The sequence below is a fragment of the Xenopus laevis genome, chromosome 7S, assembly GCF_017654675.1.
Source record: "Xenopus laevis strain J_2021 chromosome 7S, Xenopus_laevis_v10.1, whole genome shotgun sequence".
Taxonomy (NCBI): domain Eukaryota; kingdom Metazoa; phylum Chordata; class Amphibia; order Anura; family Pipidae; genus Xenopus; species Xenopus laevis.
In genome coordinates this window covers 81925882-81944718 of record NC_054384.1, presented here as the reverse complement: position 1 = coordinate 81944718, position 18837 = coordinate 81925882, and the positions used below count along the sequence as shown (strand labels likewise).

The window sequence follows — 18837 nt, the reverse complement described above, 5'->3', positions numbered from 1 at the left end:
AAAAACGGTCGCCGGCATCTGAGAATAGTCGCCAGCGCCTAAGAATAGTCGCCAGCGTCCAAGAATAGTCGCTGGCGTCCAAGAATAGTCTCCAAGAATATTCGCCGGCATCCAAAAACGAGACGCCGGCACCTCCAATGGGAGCAGAAACCCTCAATTTTTTGATTGAAACTTACCAGAAGCTGCTGCATTTCTCACCCTCGGCTTATACTCGAGTCAATAAGCTTTCCCAGTTTTTGGAGGTAAAATTAGGTACCTCGGCTTATACTCTGGACGGCTTATACTCGAGTATATACGGTATATACAACATATTACACATTTTTTTCCTACTTAGTGCTTATTACATGCCATATATCTGAACACATTTTTTATGCATTTTCTCAGTTGCTCTTTTCTTTTAAAATAGAAATGTGATCAGCGTTATTGCCCATAGTCGTGTAGGAAGTGGGGTCAAACAAATATAACCTGTGAAACAAATACCCTTATTGTGCAAGACATTGCTCCTTAATCTTGTCCCAGAATGGCCAGTAAAAGTGTAAATGTCTGTAAACGGAAAAAAGTCTGAGTTCTTCATGAATAAAGACGGCAGAAAAAGCTGAGGTTCTGTGTTCACGAACCCATTTGTCTGTTTCTCTACAGGTGCATCTTGCAAAGGAGACAGCAGTTTGTCGGGTCCTAATATATTAAAGTATTGCTGGATGCCAGCAGGTATTTATAGTGTGTGTTTAACACTGGGTATGGGTTTCCCAGCTGCCCGTTACACTGTGATTTGCTTGGTAAGACAGGGTTCCGTCTCCTCTTGTATAGGAATTTTGCAACCTGTGGAGATACAAAGAAAAACGTTTCTATTTGTTTTATATTTTTGGTAAAAAAAAAATGCTGTTCATTCTTCCGTTACACAATAAATCTAGTTTTCGTGATGTACATATGGTCAAACTTTATTTGCTTTGCCTTTGTTTAGCTTGTGTACGTTCAGAATTTTAGCTTCAGTGACAGTGAGAGCTCAGCCTTTGATAAACCTGCCAATATAAAAGTGATCGAGAGCAATGAAGTATCCCTCGGACAATCTCTGCTCTATTCCACTTTTTGATAACAATGCCCCCTTGAGATCCCCCTAATCACAATCATGGTGCCAGACCCCAACTGGCAATTGGTGGGTTCTAGCGAATGCCAGAGAGACTGCTGTAAGATGCCATAGACAGTCACTATTTATTAGGCTGGTAGGAGGATGTTTGGGCCTCTGTGTACTTGAAATGCCAGGGCCTATTTTGATATTCAGACCTGCATGGTGCAGATTTTTTTTATATTTGACTAATTTCTGCTGTGAAATCCTACTTTTTCCCTATATGTGAGTTAAACTGATGCTAAAAAAAAATTATTTTCATATTAATCTACATGGGGAGGCACATTTATCAAGGGTCGAATTTCGAGGGTTAATAAACCCTCGAATTCGACCCTCGAAGTTAAATCCTTCGAATATCGAATTCGAAGGATTAAGCGCAGATCGATCAAAGTAAAAATCGTTCGATCGAACGATAAAATCCTTCGAATCGAACAATTCAAACTATTTTATGCGTTTGATCGAAGGATTTTTCTTTGACCAAACTATTTTTAGAAAAGTGCTGGGGAAGGTCCCCATAGGATAACATTACACCTCTGTAGGTTTAAAGTGGCAAAGTATGTAATCAAAGTATTTTTTAAAGAGACAGTACTTCTACTGTCAAATAGTCAAACGATTTTTACTTCGAATCGTTCGAATCATTCGATTCGATTGAATTCGATCAATTCGATGGTCGAAGTACACAAAAAAATACTTCGAAATTCGAATTTTTTATCATTCGAATCCTTGACTCGAGCTTAGTAAATGTGCCCTTAAATGTTACCTATAGGTCATGCTGATCATTTATCACTGATTGTTCTGCTTTTGTAAGTAATTGTCACTTGAAGTTCATAAACCTGACTCTTTTGCCAACCGGACTGTCTCTTCTTAAAGGGGTGGTTCACCTTTGAGAAAACTTTTAGTATGATGTAGAGAGTGATATTCTGAGACAATTTGCAGTTGGTTTTCATTTTTGATTATTTGTGGTTTTTGAGTTGTTTGGATTTTTATTCAGCAGCTCTTCATTTTGCATTTTGAGCAATCTGGTTGCTAGGGTGCAAATTCCCCTAGCAACCATGCAGTGATTTGAATAAGTGACTGAAATATGAATAGGAGAGGAGCTGAATAAAAAGATCAGGATTATCAAGTAGAAATAATAATACATTTGTAGCCTTACTGACATTTGCTTTTTAGAAGGGAGTCAATGGCGACCATTTAAAAGCTACAAAAAGTCAAGAGTATAAAACTATACATAATAAATAATGAAAACTAACTGAAAAGTAGCTTAGCATTGGCCATTCTATATCATACTAAAAGTTGCCTTAAAGAGATACTGACATCAGAAAATAACCTTTTTTTAATATCTATCATAACATTATCTTTGAATGCTATTTAAAATGTTGCCATAAAAGTATTTGCCTGATGCTTTTACATTAGCTTTCTTACCCCCCACTTTAAGAGGGGGCTGCCATATTTGTGCAGCAGGAGTCTGTTTTAGAAACTCTAACTGACAGCTTAAGAAGGGACAGTCAGGTTGGCAAAACAGTCAGGTTTCGAAACTTAAACTAACAAATACTTACAAAAGTAGATCTATCAGAGAAAAAACGATCAACATGACCTATAGATAACTATAGAGGAGGGTAGGGACCCTGTGGCAGAAGCCCTGGTGGGTCTCCGACCCTCCATTCCAGAGCTGGAGAGAGATGAAAGCATGGCAGGGATATAAAAAAAGAATATGCAAGGGGAAGAAAGAAGGCTGTTATGAAGAAAATAGGGTGATGGCAGAAAGGAGGGGTGGGGTAGGGACACACAATAGGATGATGAAGAATATTCAAAATGGAATCACAGGAAATGAAATATCCCTGTTGAGTATCAAGATGTTTTTGCAATAAAATCATCATTCTGCGTGTCCTCATATCTCTTTTTATATTTCTCTGCCATTAGCAATACTTATTCTTACCATTGAATTTTTTCTTTTCCTTTCTTTGACACATATGAATAGACATGATTAAAAAGACGGTGGCAGAGACCATAAGCAGGATGACTGCAATGAGGATCAAGGACAGGAACTCTGTATCACAAATAAGAAATGGGGCATTTAGAATAATTGTACACACCCGCGCACATTCTATAACGCACCAGAGCCATGTCTGTAATATATATAACCACATAAACGAATGATATCTTTATGAGCATTGTTTAGTGATGTCATCAGTTATTACCTGCTCTAGCACTTACATCTGGGACATTAATAAATGAGGTCCTTTGCCCAAAGGATTTAGATGCACTTTGTAACATCTGAAGGACCCCTAACTCTTTACTTACCCCCTGTGCAGATTCAAGGCATCGGAGTTCACAGACGCCATCTTCTTCTCTTCAGTAATCTTCGGGAACAGAGCGTCGTAACGGCGCATGCGCAGTTGGAGCAATTTTCTGTCTCGCAACAACTGCGCATGCGCTGAAAGTCACAGAAATTGCTGAAGTGCCGGAAGAAGATCCGAGGATTACCAAAAAGAAGAAGATGGCGCCCTGAATCTGCACCGAGGGGTAAGTAAAGAGTTAGGGGCATTTACCAAAGGTACCACCTAGGCTGGGGGGGAGCAGGGAGGGGGTCTATGTAGGGTAGGGGTTTTATTAAGGGTTTGGTTCTCCTTTAACAGGTGATTTTAGTGCGATCCAACAAATCCGTCAAATTATCGTAAGGTTAGCGGGCACCTAACAATTTTTCGTCCGACATCAGTTACAAAATCGATCAGGCAGGTAAGAAAATTTTCATTGTTCACAGTGAAATGTGTCCATTGTCCAATTGTTTGCAGGGCCAAACAGGCAGCTAACCAGAGTTTTCCTAGGTTTAACTTGACAATATCACTTGAAATGTTCTTTTTAGTTGATGGACAAATCATACATTGGAATGATCGTTTCAAGATGAGCTTGATCTTACAATAAAGAAAATATCTTTTAAAAATCTTAACATCTATGGCCACCTTAACACAAGAGCAATTTGCCAAGTGTATCAACAGATCAGGTAAACTGCCATTATTCCTCCCATGATGCAACATCCTGCATCCCCCTCCTCTACCCTCCTAATTTTAGGTCCCCACTAAGTAGCGCATGCCGCAAATTGTGGTTGATTAACCAGTGCAAACACACAGGTAAATGGTGTGCAAGTTGCTTTCATGTATTGCTGGCATCAATGTGTGTGCAAATTGTAAGGAGATGCTTGTGCGAGCAGATATAGCATTAGTTGATTGTGTGTATAGATACAAAGGGAAGCCCCGGAATTAAAAGCTCCTCTATGCAGGCTTCTATTCCAGCCCCCCTGCATCAATGCATCCAATACAAAGTGTGTGAAGTCTGTCCCCATATAAAAGGTAGACCCCTGGTTGAATTAATATTCAATGTGTGCTTAACCACAGTGCTCCTGAAACGTACAGAATGTTACAAACACTTCTAAGAGCCATTTCCATTTCTAGAGCGTTACACATAAAAAATAGGTAAGGATTAAAAGCCTGAGAAGTTTAAAGGGACTGCATTTTTCAGAGGACCAGAAAAAAAAAAATATAAAATCCAGGAAAAGTATTATGCATAATACAGTATACTGACAGGCCACAGAAAAGCAGTGTAAAATGAAGGGAAACTTAAAATCAGGATATGTAAAACTGAGGTTTTAAAGAAATTTAGTAAAGTTTAACTTACTCCAATTGGCAGAGCTGTTATTGTCAGGTGTAGCATTATTAACGACAAATTTCCTCTCAGTGGCCCTTGGGTGACTAGTGGTTGTATTGCCTGGAACAGGAGCCATTGTTGACGGAAGGCTTCGAAAAACTTGGCTGGGTGAGGTTTTGGTCCTGGCGCATTCTACATCTTTAGTTGAGGAACCGGGTTCCTTCTGTTCTTCACCTGTTGCACTGCAACTTTAATCAGTAGAAGAGGAATTACATAGAGAAAATGGGAAATACAAAAAATTCTGTTCTTTATTTTCATTCTCTGAAGATATAAATGCATTTGGGCTCAGTTATTCAACACTTTACAGGTTGTAATGAGCAGAAACAAACAAAAACAGGTACTTTATTGCCCTTTGCTCAAGAATAAAGCACAAAGAGCTGTACAAGAGCTTGCAATCGGCAGTATGGGATTCATACTAGGAGGGGAGTGTGTGGCACAAGGGTGTCCTCTTAAACCCCCCCTAGCTTGCATGCTATACAGATGTGCAAGCTGGGAGCACTTGTCTGAGGGGTACAAGGTGGAATAAGTCCCAGAAGCACCAATGTCCACCTCAAGGTGCAGAGTGCAAACTACCCAAACCACAAAGTCCAAGGTTCAGCGTGTTAGTGCATGCACCATAAGGGTTGAAATATGCACTGTAGTGCCTTATTTCTGGAGAATCTGTAAGTAACTTGATTGTTTAGTAAATAACTTAAATATTATATACTGGAAGGTTTGATGGAATATCTCTATACAGTCTATCAGAAAACTGTTCTAGCAGCTGAGAGCTGTTCTTGCTAGTGCTATGCTTGCAGTGTTGCATTATAAACCACAATACAATATCACACTGCCCATTGGTCCCAGGTCTCTAGGTCATGTGCTACTGACTCTTTGCAAGGGAGTTTTAATACTATAGTGAGGCTGTGTGTAGGCTTCCTATTGTGCAGCATATTTCCAAAAATTCAAGCATAAATGCAATTCAAGAAGCTGCAGTCATGGTGTCACTTTTGGCACCCCAAAGAGAGCAGCATTAATAACAGCATTATGGAGAGATTTGCTCAGATTTTGTTTCCAGCTCAAAAAAAGCCGGTCTGCATCTAAAAACTCCACATTGTAGATGCAGGGGCTTATTAGAGCTCAGTGCTGCCACACAAGTATATTGGTGTCTGGCTGCTCAGAGCAGTTGCACACATTCTGATGAATTGACAAATTCATCTGCTTTAATAAACAAGTTAACTCACCACATTTGCCACATAATTGGAATTGAGTCAGCAACACATTTAGTGCAGCTAGGAAATCCAAACACATTCTGTTCATTAGGCAAATAAGAAGGAAATGAATAAAGGGATAATCATCTATTAAAGAGGGAAATGTATACTTGAACCATTTTATTGTGTTGGCTGGCTTGGATTTATTTTCATGCTAGTAAGATTTGGTACATCTAGTCTCTAGTCATACACAAATAATGTTTTTACCCTATTTAGCTAAAAAGGCGAAAACAAAAATCAGCCCTTGTGTTCGGCAAATGTAGGTTGATGTTGGTCATGTAGGACGTTGAAGAGGGGGGATGCAGCTATATGTGCTAGGATTCTCAGATTGACCAGTGCCTCTGATTTGAATTGTCTTACAGGAGAACTAAACCATATAAATGAATGTGGTTAAAAATGCCATATTTTTTATACTGAACTTATTGCACCAGCTTAAAGTTTCAGCTTCTCAATAGCAGCAATGATCCAGGACTTCAAACTTGTCACAGGGGGTCACCATCTTGGAAAGTGTCTGCGACACTCACATGCTCAGTGGGCTCTGAGCAGCTGTTGAGAATATAAGCTGATGCTACAAGGCTATGTGTACTGTATATTGTGAGTGGGTCCCTAAGCTCAGTAAGTGACAGCAGCACAGAGCATGTGCAGTGAATCAGCAAAAAAGAAGATGGGGAGCTACTGGGGCATCTTTGGAGACACATATCCTGCTAAAGGGCTGTGTTTGCCTTGGGCTGGTACAGAAGCCCAAAACATAATGTACAACATTTCTACCCTATTTCTTTAGTTAAGCTTTAGTTCTTCCTTAAATGAGGCTTTCCAATATCTAGCCTAGTCTCGGACCTAGCCATAAATTACCCTTAGGCTTCATACTCTTGCATTTTCACACTGAAATCCACTCCATGTGCCAGTGTCCATGCAGACACACAAGCATGTGGAGGCCAGTGGATGGGCTGTTTTCCAGCCAGGAATGGCACTAGCTTTAGGGAATCCAGTGTTAGATTTCACAGTCCTTTGCACAGATGAGGTAAAGGATGTGATCTTGTTTGGGTATTAGGGTAGTCTAAGACCAATTGTCTAATGCAAAATGATCTCCCTTTACTATGCACCATTGACCTGGGTCAATTAGAGACCTTAATGCTAACGTTATACTTAAAGGCACCTTAGCAGTGGAAACCTTAGTTGTTCCCAGCCACTACCCATTCTGCTTATTTATGGATTTAAAGAAGATGGAAAAATAATGAATGGTGTCCCCATACTAATCATGTGCTCTTTAGGGGAACACCTTGAAGCTCCTTAACAATGCATAGCAGCAAGTCTACCTAGAAACATGTAACAGATCTTAATTCAAAATGAATAAACATTTAATAACATTTCATAAGATCATGCATTTTATAGAAGAAACAATTAATTATATGGAAATGTCTTGTTATGCCTCACTTACTTGGTCCATGGGCGGCATTTGCTGTTGTCGTCACTTGAGAAGTGTCCTTGTGGGCAGGGAACACATTCTGAAATGTGTAAGGAGAGAAGTAAAAGCTCTGCACAAGTTAACTCAACAACACAATGTCATAAACATGGACATTTCAATGGATTCATTCTATTTCGGCATGGAGATGTCAAATATATTTTCTTTTCACTATACACTAGTACAACAGCAATATTTTGGCCCTTCAACAGCAGCAAAGAGAACTCCTGCAGTGTCAATGTAATGTATGATAACTGTTAATATCTTTCCAAATTTGTGTGTTTAAATGACATTGGATAAGAATATTCAGATTTGCCTCAGCCTTTATGCCATGATAATTCTATAGAGATATAAGAAAAGTCACTGTAATGCTGTTTCATGGTCAAACATCTTGCAGTATTGACTTTTAAAGGTGTATGGGGTGGGAAGGGTTACAGTTTTCTTTCAGATATTGTTTTACATCTAAATTTTCATTTTTTATATATACTGTATGTTATCTCAAGAACACCCACTCAGGAGTGGAGTAATAAAAACAGTGTGGGTCTAAACTACATGGCCAAAATAAGTGGACTCCCCTTCCTCACCAATGCACTTGAGGCAAAATGGAAGCATTCCCCCAACAATGTTCCAACATCTTGTGAAAGACCTTTTAATAAGAGTATAGACTGTTATACCAGCAATGGGATGTCCATTAATAATCAAATTAAAAAGTAAAGCCAAAGGACAGACCCATGTGGTGCTCCAATAACAACACTGGTTCAATTAAAAAATGTACAGTTTTCAGTTATGACCACTCTTTGTAATCTATTCATAATATTTGTACTTGTATTATCGAACCCAATCAGTTCTCTAGGCCAATATTTCTTAATTTAACCAGTAACTTTCTGTGCAGCACTGTATCAAATGCAGATCACATCCACTGCCATCCCAGAGTCAAGGTCCCTGCTCACCTTCTCATACAATCACCTTATCTCAAAACAATTAGTCTGTCAAGATCAGAATAGGGGTCAGAGGAGGAGATTTCGTGACAAAATTGTGAAAAAGAGAAGTATACTGGATATTCCACTTACAAACCAGGTTGCCACTTGGATTAAACTATGCTTTTGATGTAACTTACTATTGATATTTACTATTTTTTATGACTTTTTATACTGTGTATTTATATCTTTTTGTAATAGCCCAAAACATGGATTGTGTAGATCATATTATGACAACTAACAAAAAAACTGAGCCAATGGCCCTGGTTCTAATGAATGTTATATGCAACATATGTGGTAGACTGTGATTGGTTTTATTGTGGGGAGGGTCTATGAGAGCTAGTATTTAAGGATCAAAAAGTAACTGATTTGTTAGAGATTGCCTATGACTACTTAGTCATAGGCAATCTCTAACAAATCAGTTACTTTTTGATCCTTAAATACTAGGTAAGCATGAAACGCATTAGGCACCATGAGGGGAATGTTTGAATTTTAATAACATGTAATAAAATTTATATTTTAACTTACTAGCATGCCTTGGGAACATTTGTCAAGATATAGTGAATAAAGTACCCCCTCTTGTAAATTATAAGGATATTATAAGTTACCGAGGAGTTTCATGACCATATAAAAATACGAGGCCGATACAGGTCATGGAATTCCGAGGTAACTTCTAATATCCTCATATTTTACAACTGGGGTTACTTTATTTATTATAATACACAAGTTTCAGTGAGTCATGTGACAGAAATGACATCAGAACTCACCGTTTATAACTGATGACATCAGAACTCACCGTTTATAAGGATATAATTTACAAGATATTCATGGCTTTTGTGTATTATATATAGTTATACCTCTGTTTGGCCACTAGAGGATTCCGGCATGGTACAAACAATTTATACCATGCTCTTGATCCAAGGTAATTGAATGTATAAGACCAGTTTGTGCATGAAACCATGATGACAGACCGCTTATCTAAGGCATCCTCTGTTCTATGGAGGCATAGGGCTGTTCTACCGGGGTTTTTTTTGCGGCAATTTGTTCAAACTGAAACATGCAGGTTATTTTTTTAATATGGAATTGTCTTTTGTGGGTGATTTGGCATTCAATTAAACTGTAAAATAATAAACTCAATGTATCCCTGATAAATATTATTAGCTTCAGGAAGTATATTCATAATATAATGATGCATAATTTCTTCTGGTAGTTTTATTGTATCAGTGAACTGCAGTATGAGACACTGGATGTTGTGTTAAACAAAAGCCAAGGCATATTTAAAAATGAACTTACGATTTGCTACTATGTGATTCCCTTTTTTGCACAGACATGCTGTCTCCATGTTATTTTTTGATTCACTTCCAGTTGGGCATTTGCAGACAGCATCAGAGGATTTGTCACATGGTTTCACTTCAATGCTTCCTGAAAAGTGGACAAACACATTACTGGTTTAGTGACCAATGACCTACAGGCAGGAAAAAAGTCTGAGAAACAAAACTTGTTGTAATATTGCTATAGGTGGCCATACACGGAGAGATCCGCTCGTTTGGTGATGTTGCCAAACGAGTGGATCTCTCCCCGATATGCCCACCTTGAGGTGGGCAATATCGGGCTGATCCCATCGTGGGCCCTAGTAATCGGATCCTAATGAATAATAATGGGTGGTCGGATCGCGGGACTGCACCAAAGAATAGATGCGGCTGCAATCCGACGGGATTTTTCGTCCCAGCCGATCGAGATCTGGCTGACTTTCGGCCAGATCTCGATCGGTGAAGCCCGACGGGGGGCCAATAAGCTGCCGACACTGTCTGTCCAGAGAATCATCAGTGACCCTTTTAAAGGAGAATTTAATATAAGCTTCATCACACTGAAATAAGAAACTTTCTAAATCTAATCAGTTTAACATTTTGTACCGTTTCTGAAATAATCAGGGTATCCAAGTTGTTTCCCTATCAGCAACCTGTTTTTCTTAATTCTCTCTTTATGCAGGAGTTGGGTGTCAGATATACTGTGCATCCAATATATTTTAGGGTGGTTCCCTTTTCTAGCAGCTGTATTAGCTCTAACTTAAATATTGTAACTGATTCCAGCACAAACAAAATCTAACAAAATAACTTTGGCACAAATCCTACATGTAGAGGGACGTCATTTATGGTGATTTTAAAAGAGTGAGCTCTAATACTGTACATCTATTAGATAAAGGGACCCCCCCAAAGGCAATATCAGACCTGTAAATCAAATCCGACTTCTGGCTCCTGTATAAATAGAGAATAAATAGTCACAGATGCTGAGAGGGGGTTAATGTTGTAGACGAACTTGACAATATCAGAAATGGGACAACATTTAAAACTGATTATTAGATTATTTCTTATTTCAATATGTCAAAGCTTATATACCATTTTTATTTTTGTGATAGTTCCCCTTTAATTTTCGTAGCAGCGCAACATCACAGCACATTGTTTTCTCATTTCTTCATGAGCACAAATGCAGGGAAAAACTTGTGTTTGATTTGAAAAAATGGACTCTCATTTGCATCCGTAATTGTGCGTTACACGCAACGGATGCAATAATCGGTGAAAAAGCGCTTCACAAGGAAGGCCAGGAAAAGGCAACAAGAAAAAACTATAGAAATATAGTGTAGTATATCTTAAGGATGCACCGAATCCACTATTTTGGATTCGGCCAAATCCCCGAATCCTTTGTGAAAGATTCAGCCGAATACCTAACCGAATCCGAATCCTAATTTGCATATACAAATTATGGGTGGGAAGGGGAAATCATTTTTTACTTCCTTGTTTTGTGACAAAAAGTCACGCAATTTCCCTCCCCACCCCTAATTTGCATATGCAAATTAGGATTCGGTTCGGCTGGGCTGAAGGATTCGGCCAAATCGGATTCCTGCTGAAAAAGGCCGAATCCTGGCCGAATCCCGAACCGAATCCTGGATTTGGTGCATCCCTAGTATATCTTATATATATTTGCCACCTCTCTGTGTGATCACAGAGAGGTGGCAAATATATATAAGATATACTAGGGATGTGATATCAATTTTTCGTGGAACCCACTCCAACATTCACCAAACCGTTATTATCCTTAATTTTTTTTTAGTGGGCCACCATCAAGGGAAGGTGGGTACTCACAAACGTTTAAAAAATGGTTATGCGCCTGTCTGGGGGTTCTCTCAATGCCCTTGTACGAATTCCAGTCCGGATTTGCTAAGGATTTGCATTTTTCCACCTTCCCTTGATGGTGGCCCACTAAAAATTAAGGATAAATAACGGTTTGGTGAATGTTGGAGTGGATTCCACGAAAAACTGAGTGATCACACAGAGAGGTGGCAAATATATTTAAGATATACTACACTATATTTCTATCATTTTTTCTTGTTGTCTTTTCCTGGGCTTCCTTATGAATCGCTGAGTATTCGTGCCAATTAAAATTCCCACCACCACCACCAGAGTATCTCTTACCTTTATCACAAGGATTGCAGACCTTGCATTTGTAAATTGTTCTTGGTGGGTTATAGAATCCTTCTGGGCACGGTGCACATGTTGGTTTAGGATTAGCGCTGGTGCAACGTTCTCTCATTTCCTCACCTGGAAAAGCAGAAAAAAAAGGTGCTTTTAGAAATAACAAAAGTAATTACATTTGTAACATTATATCTTGGGGAGGGAAAATTTCTTGGTTACATCAATACATCGCTGCAGAAAGTCTGTGAGCCGTGCTGAAAGAGGAAACTGGAATTTTTCCTGTTTATGCGGAAGTACAATATTTCGGGCTAAAAAACTGAAAAGGTCAAAGTTAATGAAAAAGAAAAATTGCAGAGAACAATGATTCACACTGACTAGACAATTCTAATCTACTAAACATTTCAAATAGAGGAAATATTGCATTGCCATCATTATTTGTATACACACAATGGTGCCCCAATGTGCCCCTTGTTCTTGTTCTGTGCATCTACACTAGGGAACCCTGGGCTTACTACCACTTGGGACTTGCCAGTAGTTCCTTTGTTCTTCTAGTGGTCGGTGCCCATAAATGCAACTGCCTTGTGGGCAATTTAATTGGTTAAAAGTTAATGCCATTACTGACACTATGTGCTGCATTGGGAGCTAATATACTGGTTCTCTCAATTATGCTGGAATTCTGGAAAAAAATTAAGGCATTATGGGTAATCAAAATTTGAATACAAAAAGTGCACTTTGTACTTAATATTGCATTTGTATGCAACTGGGCCACTGATACATTGTCTGTTATTTCACATGAAAAAATAATAAACAATTTTTTCTTGACTAAAGGTGTTATTCCTGCTTAGGTTGGTTCAGCTCTTGCTGCTACTGAGCGTGGTGAGAATCCTAAGCAGTTGTGGTATATTCACCCAGAAAGTCTGAGTTTCAGTCAAGGCTTCAGCTGTGCAGGTGTTACAAGAACCGCAACAGTTTCCTTCAGTTGTAGACCGTATCACAAACCCCATTCCTGGCAGCACATTGCTCGTACACAGTTATGAGCTACTGTATGAGTGATGAGAAAGTGTGAGTAGGCTTGCACTCTTCTTAGAAACACCTGCTGGAGTCCTACTGGAACATTCTTCTTCATAACTTGTGGCTTCTAGCAACAGACTGGATCACAGTGCAGATTCCTTTGGGAGAGGACTGTAACCGTGGCTCACCGTGACCCTTAAGGTGGCCGCATAAAACTGCCAATATCGGCCCTTTAGACCTTTTAGGTTTGGCAGTTTATCTGCCCATGTGTAGATGCTGGTCTCCCCGATCAATACCAGGCCAAAAATCGACTTGATATCTATCGGGTAGGTTTGAAATGTTGTTTGATCAAGGACCGCATCGGTGCCCATTTTTTCCTTGTAATCCAATCGTTCAGCCCTAGGACCTAACGTTTGGAATAACCCTATGTCACCCTGCAGTTAGTCGGCATATCGGGGAAAGATCCGATCATTTGGCAACCTCGCCAAACGAGCGAATCTTATTGTGTAAGACCACCTTTAGGGCAGAGACACAAGTGGAGACTCGGCGACAAATATCCTCTTCTTCGGGCGACTAATCTCCCTGAACTGCCTTTCCACCCGCTAGAATCGAAATCGAAATCTGTTTTAGTATCAACTAGATATCTATTTACATCCCATACACAGACCAATAAATTGCTGGCTGAGTAGGTAACCAATGTCAACCCATATATGACCTTCAGTTGAAGGATCATTTGACCATGAATACAAATTTATACAGCTAGGGGTCACCATATAGAAAGATTTGGTTTCTGTACTCTTACATGGGGTACATACTCTGCTCATGTTTAAATTCTGTTCTTAATGATAACCCACTCCAACGTTTCCAAATATTATTGTTCCAGCATCTGTTCCCTGCCACTTTATTTAATTGTTTCTGGTCAGTACTCAAAATTCAAACTGAAGAGTACTCTCCAGACAGAATATAGTAAAGGGATTAGCCATGTATCTGTACCAAATAAATCCCCAACCTTTTTTGACCTGCGAACCACATCCAGTTGTAAATAAAATTTGAAGAGCTACATACAATTGCAAATATTTCCAGGGATGCCAAATAAGAGATGTGATTAACTATTGGTAGCAACTATGTGGACTGGCAGCCTACAGGAGACTCTGTTTGGCAGTACACCTATTTTTTATGCAACCAAAACTTTCCTCCAAGCCTGGAATTCAAAAATAAGCACCTGCTTAAAGGCCACTGGGAGAAACATCGAAGGGGTTGGGGAGCAACATGTTGTTTTTGAGTCACTGTTTGGGGATCACTGATCTAGCCAGTAGGGCTGTAGATAACAATGATTAGAGTTCTTACTCTAAGAGGTTTTTGGGTTAAGGTCCCAAAATCTATCGCAGTATTCATACAGGTTTTCCATATTCGGTTATTGTCACATCTTCCATAAGACTTGTTGGGTAATTCTGTCCCGAAGAACATTTTAACACTTTTGTTTTTGGAATAAAGTGGCAGCATTGTCCAGGCTTGAACTTTTCCTTCCAGAGTAGCACCTCAGCACTCACTTACAATGTTGAGAAGTGAGTGGGTGTTTGGGTGATTTGTCTTGACCTGTGATTGAGAATCATATCATTACTGGTATTCTGGCTGGTGCTATCACTTAGTGCAAGGCAACACATGGACACTTGTGAAAAGAAAGAAGAGCCAGTCGAGTAGATATTGGGTTGTTGGTCCAAAATAATCAAACATATTAAAGGGTAAAAATGTAGCTTTTAATAACTGAATGACTGACTGGGACGCTCTTTTCTGATCATAAACCCTGACATGGGCTTTTCATCTCCTTGGCTTTCATGTGCTGCAGCTCCCCAGGTCTTTGCCAAATTTCCCCTATCGTGTGCAGTCTCAGCTGCTTCAGGAAGTAAACGCTTTCTCTGCTTCTGTTCACGAATGTTACATATTTATCGCCTTCAAAAGGAAAAGAGCACTTTCAGAAAAAAACCTGTTTCATTCTCATAGGAGCAAAAAAGGGGAAATACACATGTTGCAGGTGTTTTTAAAAGATGGGATTTCTCTGCTAACTAATGTAATCATATGTAAGATATAGGTAGTTGCTGAACGCCAACTCCCAGACTGCGATTCCCCATAAGAATTTATTCAATGTTAGACCCCCATTTGCAGGTCATTCCCCAAGGTACCACCACAGCCATTGGGTCTGCACCCCCAATAGTTACATTACTGTTGCAGTTCCTGACATTTGGGATTGTTTATTGGAGTGAACAGATGGTGATTGAGCCCTAACTGCCTAACTGTCAGATGGAAGAACTGCAGTGCTTTGAGGGATCGGATTGTCAGTTTATTTCATCTTTAAGATCAGATAATGACCCTGAACACAAATCATATTTATTTGTTGCCTCATCTGTTTAACATTTAGTAAAATAGATGGATAGACATATATTGTCTAGTAACTTGTCAGTTGGGAAATTTTGTTATTTATTTGGTATGTGATTTTTAATTATTGACACCCTAATCCTTCTAATTTCTAGTCTGCAAATCAAATGCCTGGCTGTAGGGTCACCGATTATCTCATTCAACCGGGAAGTTTCAATTTTATTGTCATACTTCATTTTATTGCTTGTCATAAATCTCCTGTTCCATTCTGACTTGTATGGTTCATAGGGAGGTTGTGCCCTAGCAACCAGACAGCACTTGAAATGTCAAGCCTGAACGATGCAGAACAAAATTATTCTGTTTTAAAAGGCATGAAAAAATTAAGACTAATTGCATACTGAGGGGCTGATTCACTAAGGGTCGAATATCGAGGGTTAATAATTAACCCTCGATATTCGACTAGGAACTAAAATCCTTCGACTTCGAATATCGAAGTCGAAGGATTTAGCGCAGATAGTACGATCGAACGATTAAATCCTTCGAATCGAACGATTCGAAGGATTTAACTCCAACGATCGAAGGAATATCCTTCGATCAAAAAAAGTTAGCCAAGCCTATGAGGACCTTCCCCATAGGCTAACGTTGACTTCGGTAGCTTTTAGATGCCGAACTAGGGGGTCGAAGTTTTTTTTAAAGAGACAGTACTTCGACTATCGAATGGTCGAATAGTCAAACGATTTTTAGTTCGAATCCTTCGATTCAAAGTCGTAGTCGAAGGTCGAAGTAGCCCAAAAAAAACTTTGAAATTCGAAGTTTTTTTTGCTTTGAATCCTTCACTCGAAGTTAGTGAATCGGCCCCTAAGTGTTCATTTTAAGGTGAATTAGCCCTTGAATACCAGACAGATATATAATTTAATTATTCATTTTTATAAGGCTGATTAGGATTCCCCACAGGTAGCGATGCACTGTTACCGTATCCATACACATGTACTGTTGCTCTTTAATAGTGATAATTGACTTGTAGCTGTGGCTTAAATTCTGGGAGCTGTAGTTTAATAACAGCCAGAGAGGCACAGGCTGCAGACCATCACCATAGAAGATATTTTGCCTTATCGTCTGTCTAATTAACAGGATAACCCCTAAGAGTAATATTGAGTCATAGCACTGAGAACAGAGGTCATTTTTTTAGCTGTAATACTGGTGTGGAGGAAGCCATCTCAGTGCCTTGTGCCTGATTCTGAGCTTTGAGAAGGAGCCAACACTTCAGGATGGAACTGCTTTGAGACAACTATTGTTTCTTCCCTTCCCATTGTATTTTACCTTGTCCTGGGTTTTGCTCCCTAGCCCCACCTAGTGGTAGACTTGAGAATAATACCCAAGCGCTTATGTCTAGCCCTGTGCCAATTTTCAAAATTAAATATAACAAAATGTATTTGCTCTTTTAAAAAACGTGCAGAAGTCTGCTGGAGCAACACTATTAACTGATGTATTTTGAAAAGAAAAAATGTTTTTCCACAGCAGTATTCCTTTAAGGACCCTCTTTAGCAGCTGCACAACAATGGAATTTTTTTTTAGAAATTCTAAATTTATCACGTACTGTCCCTTTAAAAATTGGTGTTTTAGCCTAAGTGGGTCATATGGATTAATTTGGTGGACTTTTGAAAATCAATTTTTTTTTGAAAAAACTCTAATTGAATTTGATTCACGTTTCAGGGTCATTCCTATTGACCCGATTTAAAAAAACTCAAATTTTTTAAATAAATTTCGATTGGATGTTTTTTTTTCTGAATTTCCAGTTTATGGGAGTTGATGGGAGTTTTTAGAAACTCCCATGAACTTGAAATTCGACCCTTGATAAATCTGCCCCTAAGTGATATGTGACAATGGCTCTACATTCTCCTGTTCAAGGGGCTCTATCCTCTCTGTATTAATAAAAATACTGTAGGAGTTTCATTCAAATGTCCCTTTTTTTAACCATCACACAACACTTTGGCGCTGTTCTATAGTTTACTACCAAGCCTTGTTATATAGAGGAGATGACATAACCCTATAGGCACATGTAGCCTTGAGTTAAAGGGAGGTTCACCTTAAAATTAATTTTTAGTATGTTAAAGAATGGCTACATCTAAGTAACTTGTCAACTGGTCTTTTAATAGTGTTTGAATTATTTACTTTCTTCTTCTGACTCTCAGAAGGGGGTCACTGACCCATCTAAAAAAACAACTGCTCTTGAAGGTTACACATTCTTGGTTATTGCTACTTTTTATTACTCCTCTTTCTATTTAGACCCTCTCCTATTCATATTCCTTCTTCTCATTCAAAGCAATGTGTGGTTGCTATGGTAATCTGGAGCCTAGCAACCAGATTGCTGAAATTGCAAAACTGGAGAGCTGCTGTTTATAAAGCTAAATGACTCAAAAACCACAAACAATAGAAAATGAAAACCAAATGGAAATTGTCTGAGATTATCACTCTCTACATCATACTAAAAGCTAATTTAAAGGTGAACAACCCTGTTAATGCAATTAATTAAATATGACGTGAAAGTACGACACCTATTAGCACAATCAGCTGAGAAATAACTGAAATAATGAATAAAGTGTCAGTCCTCATTTGAATTGTAAGGAAATTGCATTTTGTAATGGATTCAGTTATGATCTGTGTTGTCTGATCTGCTTTGAAGAAGTCATTATAGCTGTATTACAGTGTGCAGGGGGGTAACGACAGAGGAAGCAGACCCTGCGGCTGCTGGAGGGCCCAAGAGGTATAGGGGCCCCATGAGGCCCTAATTCATATACAATTTCATTAAATATTGGTAAAACAAGTCAACCGCTAAGCATTTTGTGGGCCTAAAAAAATAATTTTCTGTGGGGCCCAGTAATATCTACTTAAGCCACTGTACCTATCTGCCAGAAATAAAACTCCACTATGGGGAAGCAATTGAAGAAGGCAAATAAGGAACAAGTGAAATGACACTGAAGCTGCAAGTGTCACACACTATTTCAGGGCAGTCCCTCCTACCTTCAGCACAGGAATCACAGCAGATCTCTTTGCCATCTGCTGGGGTGTAAGATCTCTGGTGACTTGGACACAGGGCATGGCTGGTAGTGAGCAGCGCTAGATACCAAAGTGCCATGAGGAGGCAGAGCTCAGCTGTAGTCTTGGTGCCTTGATTCATCCGGGAGGAGAAATAACCCACTTCTGCTAAAGTCATACCATGCTCAAACATTCCATTTTATGTCTCAGGGGAGGGGAGAAGCTCGTCACCAACCAATCAAGTGTTTTCTCCTTTTTTTATGCGGTGGATTAAAGGAAATGTTTTTAAGTGCTAAATTTAAAAAAAATAAAACATGTTTAAATATTCTCCTGAAAGCGACGCGTCTGATTCTCAAGTGACGCTTTATTCATAAGCTTTTAATAGCGTTGTTTCTTCATCCACCTTTTTTTATTGCTTAACTTCTGCCAAAAAATG

At 39.1% G+C, this 18837-nt stretch overlaps 1 protein-coding gene across 1 annotated transcript; it reads right to left on the bottom strand.

Moving 5' to 3' along the window:
* Positions 1–254: 254 nt before the first annotated feature.
* On the bottom strand, positions 255–18786 carry LOC108697652 (tumor necrosis factor receptor superfamily member 4). Its single transcript, XM_018227901.2, has 7 exons — positions 18387–18786; positions 11982–12107; positions 9805–9933; positions 7511–7577; positions 4796–5013; positions 3060–3170; positions 255–819 (listed from the first exon to the last, which is right to left on the bottom strand). The coding sequence occupies exons 1-7, from the start codon at positions 18592–18594 to the stop codon at positions 758–760; spliced, it is 921 nt and encodes a 306-aa protein (XP_018083390.1). The 5' UTR covers positions 18595–18786; the 3' UTR covers positions 255–757.
* Positions 18787–18837: the final 51 nt, after the last annotated feature.